The sequence below is a fragment of the Heterodontus francisci genome, chromosome 19 (genome assembly GCF_036365525.1).
Source record: "Heterodontus francisci isolate sHetFra1 chromosome 19, sHetFra1.hap1, whole genome shotgun sequence".
Lineage (NCBI taxonomy): Eukaryota > Metazoa > Chordata > Chondrichthyes > Heterodontiformes > Heterodontidae > Heterodontus > Heterodontus francisci.
In genome coordinates this window covers 72,053,572-72,065,668 of record NC_090389.1, presented here as the reverse complement: position 1 = coordinate 72,065,668, position 12,097 = coordinate 72,053,572, and the positions used below count along the sequence as shown (strand labels likewise).

Here is a 12,097-nt window from a genome sequence, read left to right as displayed (position 1 = left end):
GCAGACTGATGTTTTGTCCCTTCCAGACAAACGAAGCTCTTCTAAAAATTTTAGATGATATGGACACAAAGGATCATTTTGCAATTATTATCTTTGATCATTCTTCTGAAACATGGAAAAATTCCCTATTTCAAGCAACTCCCCAAAATGTGACTGAAGCTAAAATATTTGTGCGAACCATTTCAGCTAGAGGAGGTAAAGATTACTGTTTTCTTTAATAAAAAAGGAGAATATTTTATACTCTACTTTCCAAAATCAGTTATTGAGGAAGGTAGGGGAATACTTATTCATCCAAGGATATCCCCATTCATGTGTCCGGTTCCAGGCTTCTCTGCTGCCTTTATTCCAACCAAGCCATCAGATCTCAAGTTGGCTACTGGCTGACAGACATGAAGAAAACTGTAGAATTAGGAAGTGCAGAGAGGAGGAGATGGACTGAAGTGTATTTTAGGGATTTTGGGAGATGGAAGGGAAGCAGGGAAGGGGTATTGTGAGTAGTGAGGCTGCAGATGGTACAACCTAGAGTTGTTGAGGTGAGAAGAAAGATTCTTACCTTCAGAACGCTGGTGCGGTCATTGAACTTATTTTGGCAATTTAGTCATGTCCTCAGAACCAAGCTCCTGGCACTAGCTTCCACAGCAATCTCTTCCCACTGGCAGTGGAGGTGTTTCTTAGAGTAATTTCTGCCCCAAACAGGATCTGTCAACTCCTATCCACTACCTGGACCAAGATGTCCAGCTCTGACTCTAGCAGAGTGGCTGCTGGCCAGTTCACTGATGGATTAGGGCACCAGATACCCACCCTGATTGGGTGGGGTTTAAAGCTTTGGATGTGGCCGCACTTACCACTTGTCAGGTCTTATTTTTAACAAATCTCAATGGCCATTGATTCGATATTGACCAGTATTGGTGGCTGTGATTAACCATTATACAGCACAGGTGAGACTTAATACGTTTGAGTAATTGAGTAGCAGTTTACAAGGTATAATTGCGAATTATATTATCCCTTTTGTCTTGGGTGAAGGTCATGGTAAAAAAATGCCTGCACCCCAGCCAAAACACCTGGCTCATCCTCCAAGTGTCTTGGCTGCGCCCCAGGCCAGATTCCCTGGATCGTTCTCTAAGTGTCTCTTGAAGTCTTCTAAACCTTCTGTCTGTATGTATCAGTACCCCATTTCTTATACCCCTTTCTGTATTTCAAAATTACAAAATTTCGTTAAATCAATTATTGACTGACACTCATCATCGTATTATCTAATTACAGAAATGCCATACACACAAGGCCCTGGGTTTGCTCAGGGTTCAGTCTAAGAAGTCTTGACATTCATTTGTTTTTCTCCTTTTGGAGCTGTTATCAGTGCAGCAGTGGCAATAAAAAGTGGCTTTTTACACTGGAGATATCTAGTGCCCTTAATGGTTTAAATGATTCTGGCTAGAGGCACCTCATCCTTATCCTGAACTCAGCCACAATCCTCCCCTACCCCTTATCACATTTCAATTAAGATGCCTAGTCTATAATCCCAAGGAAACATAAATGCTTTTGCTTGCTGTGCTTTCTTAATTCTGCGGCTCTTTTAATTTTAATTAGCCATAATTACACTTCTCCTTGTATCCCCTTTTCCCTAATGTTATCCACACCTGCAAGGCATAATGGTTTCTTAAATTAATACCAAGGTAAAGCAAAACACATGTGTATAGGTATTCTTGGGATTACAGAGTAGCAGTATTTAAACTGATACATTTTCTAATTTAATTGGTTATCCTACTAACCAACTAGTGAATATACTGGAGGACTCCCACTTTGCCACACTTTGGAATTTTATGCCCGTGAAATTTTCTCGATTGTTAAAAACAGGTGGTCAACTGACACTTTAACATCTGAAATTTAGTTACCTAATTTATATTTCGGTGCCGTCACACAATGAGGTAAATAAAAGGCAAGGTGATTTTTTGTTGCAGCAACGAATATAAATGATGCTATGCTGAACGCAGTAAGACTTCTGGACAAGGCCCATCAAGAAAAGCTTCTGCCTGAAAGAAGTGTCTCCATGATTATTTTGTTAACTGATGGTGATCCAAATTCAGGTTAGTGAAAATAAATGTTCTATTTCTGTCTTGTGAAAGTCTGTCTAACTGAACTAAACTGAACAGGGACATGGTAGCCCAGAGATGGGTGATATCAGGGCTTACATTCTGATGCTTCATTTGCTGCTGATAAAAAGTTCTTTGAAAACATTGTAACATTTCATAACTGATGCCTTGCGATAATAGAACACAAAAATAGTAATAAAATGTCAAGCATTCCTTTTAGAAATTGCGAAACCAGAGGGATTGTCCATGTTACAAATTCTGGACTACATTAGAAATTGCCCTGCGTTCACTTCCTTTAGCAGTCGGAGTTAAATTCCACTGTTCTTAATCTATTAGTGCATTCCTGGGATCCAGTGGTGTAACATTTGTCCCTTCTAATCTAGACTGTATTTCGGTTCTGAAAAGAAACAGTTTGTATTCATATAACGCCTTTCATCTCCAAGGCATTTCCCTACGCACTTTACAGATAATTAAGTATTTTTAAAGTTTAGTCATTGCTGTAACAGCAGCCAATTTCCTCGAGACAGGTTCCACAAACAGCAGTGTGATCATGCCCACATAACATCTGGAGCTCTTAAAGCAACCAGAAGGGCTGCACAAAGAACAGCCAGGCGCTGAGCAAATGACTACTGGCAACACCTATGCAGTCGTATTCAGCTGGCTTCCGACACTGGAAACATCAGTATGATGGCATTAAGAGAGCTTTTGGGCCAACCATCAGGAAGATCGCACCCCCCCCACGTCTAAATCAGGGGACACGATCACTGACCAACGCAAGCAAATGGACCGCTGGGTGGAACTGTACTCCAGGGAAAATGTTGTCACTGAGACCGCCCTCAATGCAGCCCAGTCTCTGCCAGTCATGGATGAGCTGGACGAACAGCCAACAAAATTGGAACCCAGTGATGCCATTAATTCTCCAGCCAGTGGAAAAGCCCCTGGGAAGGACGGCATTACCCCTGAAATAATCAAGAGTGCTAAGCCTGCTATACTTTCAGAACTCCACAAACTGCTTTGCCTGTGTTGGGATGAGGGAGCAGTACCACAGGACATGCGCGATGCCAATATCATCACCCTCTATAAGTACAAGGGTGACTGCAGTCACTGCAACAACTACCGTGGAATCTCCCTGCTCAGCATAGTGGGGAAAATCTTCGCTCGAGTCGCTTTAAACAGGCTCCAGAAGCTGGCTGAGCGTGTCTACCCTGAGGCACAGTGCGGCTTTCGAGCAGAAAGATCCACCACTGACATGCTGTTCTCCCTTCGCCAGCTACAGGAGAAATGCCGCGAACAACAGATGCCCCTCTACGTTGCTTTCATTGATCTCACCAAAGCCTTTGACCTCGTCAGCAGACGTGGTCTCTTCAGACTACTAGCAAAGATCGGATGTCCACCAAAGCTACTAAGCATCATCACCTCATTCCATGACAATATGAAAGGCACAATACAGCATAGCAGCACCTCATCAGACCCCTTTCCTATCCTGAGTGGTGTGAAACAGGGCTGTGTTCTCGCACCTACACTGTTTGGGATCTTCTTCTCCCTGCTGCTCTCACACGCGTTCAAGTCTTCAGAAGAAGGAATAATCCTCCACACAAGATCAGATGGCAGGTTGTTCAACCTTGCCCATCTAAGAGCCAAGACCAAAGTATGGAAGGCCCTCATCAGGGAACTCCTCTTTGCTGACGATGATGCATTAACATCCCACACTGAAGAGTGTCTGCAGAGACTCATCGACAGGCTTGCGGCTGCCTGCAACGAATTTGGCCTAACCAGCAGCCTCAACCAAATGAACATCATGGGACAGGACATCAGAAATGCTCCATCCATCAATATCGGTGACCACGCTCTGGAAGTGGTTCAAGAGTTCACCTACCTAGGCTCAAATATTACCAGTAACCTGTCTCTCGATGCAGAAATCAACAAGCGCATGGGAAAGGCGTCCACTGCTATGTCCAGACTGGCCAAGAGAGTGCGGGAAATTGGTGCACTGACACGGAACACAAAAGTCCGAGTAATTCAAGCCTGTATCCTCAGTACCTTGCTGTATGGCAGCGAGGCCTGGACAACGTATGTCAGCCAAGAGCGGCGTCTCAATTCATTCCATCTTCGCTGCCTCCGGAGAATCCTTGGCATCAGGTGGCAGGACCGTATCTCCAACGCAGAAGTCCTCGAGGCGGCCAACATCCCCAGCATATACACCCTACTGAGCCAGTGGCGCTTGAGATGGCTTGGCCATGTGAGCCGCATGGAAGATGACAGGATCCCCAAGGACACATTGTACAGCGAGCTCGTCACTGGTATCAGACCCACTGGCCGTCCATGTCTCCGCTTTAAAGACATCTGCAAACGCGACATGAAGTCCTGTGACATTGATCACAAGTCGTGGGAATCAGTTGCCAGTGATCGCCAGAGCTGGTGGACAGTCATAAAGGCGGGGCTAAAGTGTGGCAAGTCTAAGTGACTTAGCAGTTGGCAGGAAAAAAGACAGAAGCACAAGGGGAAGCCAACTGTGTAACAGCCCTGTCAACCAATTTTATCTGCAGCACCTGTGGAAGAGACTGTCACTCTAGAATTGGCCTTTTTAGCCACTCTAGGCGTTGCTTCACAAACCACTGACCACCTCCAGGCGCGTACCCACTGTCTCGCGAGACAAGGAGGCCAAAGAAGAATCTGCTTTTTGTGATGATGGAATTTTATGAGCCTTGTAGGGATGTGAATGGAGGTATTGGGGGGGGCGGGGGGAGGGAATAAAATTGTAAGGAAAATGTGGGGGGGTTGGGGGTGGTGGTGGTGGTGGAGTGCCTGTTGCCTTACCGACACCATCAAATTTAACCAGGTCTGGCAGCATCTGTGGAGCGAGAAACAGAGTTAAGATTTAAGGTCTTTGATGTAAGTGTCTTGATACAATTTCTCTAATATTTATTTGTGCATTATTACAAAAGAATTCAGCTGTTCATGAAGAGCTCAACTTGAGTATTGCTGAAAATAGAGACATGTTATTGAAGCTTTTCGTCTTGCAGTCATCTGGACAATCCATAAGAATACCAATGTAAGGGGAAAAAACCAACTTTATTCTTTCTTTCTTTTGGGCCTCCTTATCTCGAGAGACAATGGATACGCGCCTGGAGGTGGTCAGTGGTTTGTGAAGCAGCGCCTGGAGTGGCTATAAAGGCCAATTCTGGAGTGACAGGCTCTTCCACAGGTGCTGCAGAGAAATTTGTTTGTTGGGGCTGTTGCACAGTTGGCTCTCCCCTTGCGCCTCTGTCTTTTTTCCTGCCAACTACTAAGTCTCTTCGACTCGCCACAATTTAGCCCTGTCTTTATGGCTGCCCGCCAGCTCTGGCGAATGCTGGCAACTGACTCCCACGACTTGTGATCAATGTCACACGATTTCATGTCGCGTTTGCAGACGTCTTTATAACGGAGACATGGACGGCCGGTGGGTCTGATACCAGTGGCGAGCTCGCTGTACAATGTGTCTTTGGGGATCCTGCCATCTTCCATGCGGCTCACATGACCAAGCCATCTCAAGCGCCGCTGACTCAGTAGTGTGTATAAGCTGGGGATGTTGGCCGCTTCAAGGACTTCTGTGTTGGAGATATAGTCCTGCCACCTGATGCCAAGTATTCTCCGAAGGCAGCGAAGATGGAATGAATTGAGACGTCGCTCTTGGCTGGCATACGTTGTCCAGGCCTCGCTGCCGTAGAGCAAGGTACTGAGGACACAGGCCTGATACACTCGGACTTTTGTGTTCCGTGTCAGTGCGCCATTTTCCCACACTCTCTTGGCCAGTCTGGACATAGCAGTGGAAGCCTTTCCCATGCGCTTGTTGATTTCTGCATCTAGAGACAGGTTACTGGTGATAGTTGAGCCTAGGTAGGTGAACTCTTGAACCACTTCCAGAGCGTGGTCGCCAATATTGATGGATGGAGCATTTCTGACATCCTGCCCCATGATGTTCGTTTTCTTGAGGCTGATGGTTAGGCCAAATTCATTGCAGGCAGACGCAAACCTGTCGATGAGACTCTGCAGGCATTCTTCAGTGTGAGATGTTAAAGCAGCATCGTCAGCAAAGAGGAGTTCTCTGATGAGGACTTTCCGTACTTTGGACTTCGCTCTTAGACGGGCAAGGTTGAACAACCTGCCCCCTGATCTTGTGTGGAGGAAAATTCCTTCTTCAGAGGATTTGAACGCATGTGAAAGCAGCAGGGAGAAGAAAATCCCAAAAAGTGTGGGTGCGAGAACACAGCCCTGTTTCACACCACTCAGGATAGGAAAGGGCTCTGATGAGGAGCCACCATGTTGAATTGTGCCTTTCATATTGTCATGGAATGAGGTGATGATACTTAGTAGCTTTGGTGGACATCCGATCTTTTCTAGTAGTCTGAAGAGACCACGTCTGCTGACGAGGTCAAAGGCTTTGGTGAGATCAATGAAAGCAATGTAGAGGGGCATCTGTTGTTCACGGCATTTCTCCTGTATCTGACGAAGGGAGAACAGCATGTCAATAGTCGATCTCTCTGCACGAAAGCCACACTGTGCCTCAGGGTAGACGCGCTCGGCCAGCTTCTGGAGCCTGTTCAGAGCGACTCGAGCAAAGACTTTCCCCACTATGCTGAGCAGGGAGATTCCACGGTAGTTGTTGCAGTCACCACGGTCACCTTTGTTTTTATAGAGGGTGATGATGTTGGCATCGCGCATGTCCTGGGGTACTGCTCCCTCGTCCCAGCACAGGCATAGCAGTTCATGTAGTGCTGAGAGTATAGCAGGCTTGGCACTCTTGATTATTTCAGGGGTAATGCTGTCCTTCCCAGGGGCTTTTCCGCTGGCTAGGGAATCAATGGCATCACTGAGTTCCGATTTGGTTGGCTGTATGTCCAGCTCATCCATGACTGGTAGAGGCTGGGCTGCATTGAGGGCAGTCTCAGTGACAGCATTCTCCCTGGAGTACAGTTCTAGGTAGTGCTCAACCCAGCGGTCCATCTGTTTGCGTTGGTCAGTGATTATGTCCCCCGATTTAGATTTGAGGGGGGTGATCTTCTTGATGGTTGGCCCAAGAGCTCTCTTCATGCCATCATACATTCCTCTGATGTTTCCGGTGTCTGAGGCCAGCTGAATATGACTGCATAGGTGTTGCCAGTAGTCGTTTGCGCAACGCCTAGCTGTTCTTTGTGCAGTACTTCTGGCTGCTTTAAGTGCTGCGGATGTTAAATCGCTGGGGGCTTTCTTGTAGTTCAAAAGTGCAATGCGCTTAGCGGCTATGACAGGTTCCAGCTCTTCATTATGAGATTGAAACCAGTCTGCATTTCTCTTCGCACTTTTGCCGTAGGTGGTCAAAGCTGACTCATAGATGGCGTCTCTGATGTGGGCCCACTTGGTCTCAGCATCCCCTGTGGGAGTGTTTTGAAGGGCTGTTACAAGTGAATTTAGAAATTTTTGTAACAGCTGTGGGTGAGAAATTCTGCTCGTGTTGATGCGCGGGTGGCCCTTCTGCTTGGAATGATGCAACTTCTTTGGTCCGAGTCTAACCTTGCTGCACACCAGGGAGTGGTCGGTGTCGCAGTCCGCACTGTGGAAGCTGCGTGTGATTTGAACACTGTTTAAGGCGGCTCGCCTTGTGACAATGAGGTCTAGCTGGTGCCAACGACGTGATCTTGGGTGCCTCCATGAAACCTGGTGACAGGGTTTAGTGTGAAAGAACGAGTTGGTGATGCAGAGGTTATGATAGGTACACAACTCAAGCAGTCTCTGCCCGTTCTCATTCATCCTTCCAACGCCATAGCGCCCAAGGCAGGAGGGCCATGAGTCATGGTCGGCCCCAACCCTGGCATTAAAGTCCCCCAGCAGGAATAGGTGTTCGGTGTTGGGGATGCTGCTAATGATGTTATGGAGTTGTTCATAGAACTGGTCTTTAGCTTCAGGTGCGGAACAGAGTGTTGGAGCATAGATGCTGAGTAGGTGTACTGGACCAGAGGTGGTGAGCAGTCGGATGGACAGTATGCGTTCCGAGCCATTTGAGGGAGGCTCTATCATGCTGAGCAAGGAGTTTCTGATGGCGAAGCCCACTCCATGCTGTCTTGGTTCTTCAGGATCCCTGCCCTGCCAGAAGAAGGTGTAGTCTTGCTCTGCTAGAGAAGAGAGTGCTGACGGGTAGAGGTGTTGCCATGGTGACTGACAGTTAACTTTCAAACTTTGTTTAAAATTTAAACCAGGCAGCTTGACTGATCAAAGTATTGTCCCGAGGAAAGAACCAGCGAATGGCTGTCACTTATTTTGTTTAGCTGAAACAGGCGCAATGTGTGTACATGTTCTTTCTGACTGCAAAGATTGTCAGGGCCCTGTGTATTAATATATACAGTTTCCAGTAAGCGCAAATGCACCACACTGTGAGCCCGACTGACATTCTTTGCAGACAGAACGAACATGTACACACATTGCGCCTGTTTCAGCTAAACAGAATAAGTGACGGCCATTCACTGGTTCAGGCAATGCCTTGACTAGAGTCAAGCTGCCCGGTTTAAATTTCAAACAAAGCGTGGCAGTTAACTGTCCGGCACCATAATTGGGTATATTCCCCATGGCAACACCTTTACCAAGCAGAGTTCACTTGCCAACCAATCAGCACTCTCTTCTCATACTGTATAAAGTTATTGCTTTCCCTTACATTGGTATTCTTGCGGATTGTCCTGATGAGTGCAAGACGGAAAGCTTCGGCAACACGGCTCTATTTTCAGCAATACTCAAGTTCTGTACTACCAAACAGCTAGAAGCTAAACTATCATGCAAGACCTCTATCAGTGGTAAAAGTACTATAATGTATGACTTAGTAATTCTATAAATGGGACATAAACCACTGGGAATGTAAACTCAAGTTAAATCTTCTACTCTCCCTGATGGAACCATTTAAAAAGTCTGTGGAAAAAATACCTGAAAAGTCATTTATTTTGGCTGCGGTTTGAAGCATATTCACTCTAAGAACTGAATACACTAAATGAACAGTTCCGAAATAAATTCTGTTTGTTTATTTTTATTACAGGAGAATCAAACCCAACAAAAATCCAGCAAAACGTTAAAAATGCCATAAATGGCAGGTATAACGTGTACTGCCTTGGGTTTGGTTATGATGTTAAGTACAGTTTTCTGGAGAAAATGGCACTGGATAACAATGGTATAGCACGGCGAATTTATGAGGATTCTGACGCTCCCTTACAGCTCCAGGTAAAATGATTGAGGTTTACACAGATACTGGTTCACTTACTTTTCCCCAGAATTTCCAAGGAGATACGTCCCACTGCTGCCCTAACTTCCCTGTAAATGCAGCAGAAACCCTGTTGACGCTGGTGAACTGGATTACAACAACACTTCTGATAAAGTTTTAGTGGCGGAGTGGGATCATCTCTGAGGAAATTCCCAGCATTTCACTCACCTCTGCCTGTGACTCGTTTTATGTACTGGGTGGTATTAAATGGTATAATAGCTGGTAATGTGTCCTTTAGGTCTTGCAGTACAAACAGTTCGAAATGCTACAGCTGTTTAATTCAATCTTCGTTCCACTTGAAGTGTTGCTTATACAATGAACATTAAGGAATTTCCATCTGACTATAACAACCACCTGATTGATGAGAATCACCTGCTATAGTCAGTGATAAAATAAAATGCCAGTTAAATACAGAGTTTGTAATGTAAGTTCACCTGATGCATAGCAAAGGTGATATACTAACCAGTGGCATATGATAGTGGTCAACACTAAATGTAGTGTTATGGCTTTGTACAGCACAAAGGAGGATCTGAAAAATATTGACTGGAAGATGTAAGGAGTACTTGTCGCAATTGCTGTTTTATGTCAGTACCTGGAATTCATGTTGGAGCCAAGTTTATCTTGGATGCAGTTCTTTGGATCCAAGAAAGAGCCAAGGTGCTTTAGTCTCTTTTCCTTTCATGACATCAAATCCACAAAGTGGATTATTATAAGCCATGTCCAAACAGTTCTCCTAGCTATGCATCAGGTGGCTTTCCTCTGACACATATGTGAAGTTCCTGACCCAGTTGTCAGACAAAAGGGGTAAAGATTCCCTGAAGGGAGGGATGTGGCTTACAACCTGTTGCTCATTACGCTGCGGAGGGAGTCATCTTTATATTGGGCGTGATTCTTTACCAAGACATTGATGATCAGTAAACCTGCCACAAAGCACTGACTTGGACATCTAGAACATGAAAGTGGCTGTACAATATAAGTTGTCTTAAGGAGGAAATGCTACTATGCTGAAGGCAGGTGTCTGCATCTACTTGATCAGAAATTTCTGTGGGAATGACAGTAAATAAAAGGCACTACCCGGAGCCTCAGCATAGGGTCACATGCTCTACTATTCAGGGCTTATAGCCTATGGTCATTTGGTTGCAGAATGCTAAGCAGTTGTTGGATCGCTGCATTTTCAACTGGTAAAGTCACTGTTTAATGGAATAGGGTCTTAATTGTGCTAGAATGAAGAGATTTGGAAAGATACACACTTTTTTTCTGGTGAATCGTGCTCCTCATCATCTCATTGCTGAGTGGTTCCTGAAATCTGTTATCTGCCTAGCATAAGCTCAAACCTATGCTTGTCAGTTCCTTTATTAGTCACTAGTGACTACATACACAAGAGGGTCTGGCTATCTCCTGCTCATTTGCCTGGTTGGTTCTCCCCCGTGTGTGTGTTCTGGCTTCATGTGGTGCTCTGCACTTATCGCCTCCACTGTTGTTATTTGCTGTCCCTTCGTCACCCAACCTGGTCCGATTTTCTACACCATTGCTTGCACCATGACAGTCTCTATGATTTTTTCTGCCACTTGACCTGTGAGTTCCTGCATCGTTCACTCCCCAAGGTTAGCTCTATGGTATGTTACAATGTTTTAAACTTCCTGCTCCTTGAGAATTGATAAAAGATTGGTGGATGAAAAACCGTTCTTTCATTGATCTAAGTCTATCAGTGAGAAGCTGTTTCCAATCCTTGCGGCCCAGAAAGGTTCAAAAAGGCAGAAGCCAATAAAAAAAATGCCCATCACTAGAAAACATCCAGTCTGCTGATTAAAATGCTGGATAATGAGAATTCACTGCTCAGGTGTGTTCTGTGGTGTTGTATGTGCTAACAATGTGAATGTTCAATAATTCCTGCTGGGAATGGGGCATTGCCCTATTATGTCTAAATTCTGGACTTTGAACCAAATTTCCTCTGTCACTTGAAGAATGGTGCAACGTTAACACAAGGAGAGGAAATCCTGGACAATGTTTTTCTCCAGTCCTTGTTGTGTTTTCTCAGACACAAATAAACAGAGAAAAATATGGTATTCAATCACCAACCATTCAGAACGTATATCAAAAACAAACAATGCAAAATTTCATGTATGAAGTTCGCTTGTCACACATGTGATCAAATGGCAGATATTCATTCAGGAAAAATCAGGAAGCAGGAGACAGTCTGTGATCCACAACTGTTTTATTCTCAATCCACAGTTCAGTACCAATTCCAGTTCGCACTCTTCCCTTCTGGACTAATTCCCTGTCCAGAAGTAACTCCCCTCACTGGGGATAAACCCAGCCCTTAAAATACAAGCTGCAATGAACATCACCTGCTCTGTAACTCTGAAGTTTTTGGTTAATTAAAGGAACCAGCATTTTCAACATTACATAGCGAGGTGTCTTCCTTCCAGAACTGGCAACAACTTTTCGGTACAGGCATTCCTCTTAGTGATACAGTGCGATAGTTGATGACTAGTATTTATTTCTTTCCTCTCCAACATTTGCTTTAAACTGGCTATGTCTATCCTCAGCCTTTTTTCATTTACACTTTGTAGAATGTACATTATCCCACAGGGATCAATTATCTTTGTAACATTCTATTGGCATTGTCCTTTCAGTCTCTATTTTACACAATATTTCTTCCAAAGATCTTGGGCAAATAAAACACCATGTCAACAGCATCAATGAGTGCAAGAGTTTCAGCGGCTAGTTTGCTCTTCACCACTTC

At 45.0% G+C, this 12,097-nt stretch overlaps 1 protein-coding gene across 2 annotated transcripts in view; it reads left to right on the top strand.

Moving 5' to 3' along the window:
• Positions 1-12,097, top strand: part of LOC137380175 (inter-alpha-trypsin inhibitor heavy chain H3-like) — a 58,619-nt gene that overhangs the window by 18,011 nt on the left and 28,511 nt on the right. For both annotated transcript variants that reach the window (XM_068051934.1, XM_068051933.1), the window contains 3 exons: positions 27-195; positions 1,959-2,084; positions 9,130-9,311. In XM_068051934.1, the coding sequence (XP_067908035.1) occupies positions 27-195; positions 1,959-2,084; positions 9,130-9,311 (477 nt within the window). The remainder of the gene's footprint in view (positions 1-26; positions 196-1,958; positions 2,085-9,129; positions 9,312-12,097) is intronic.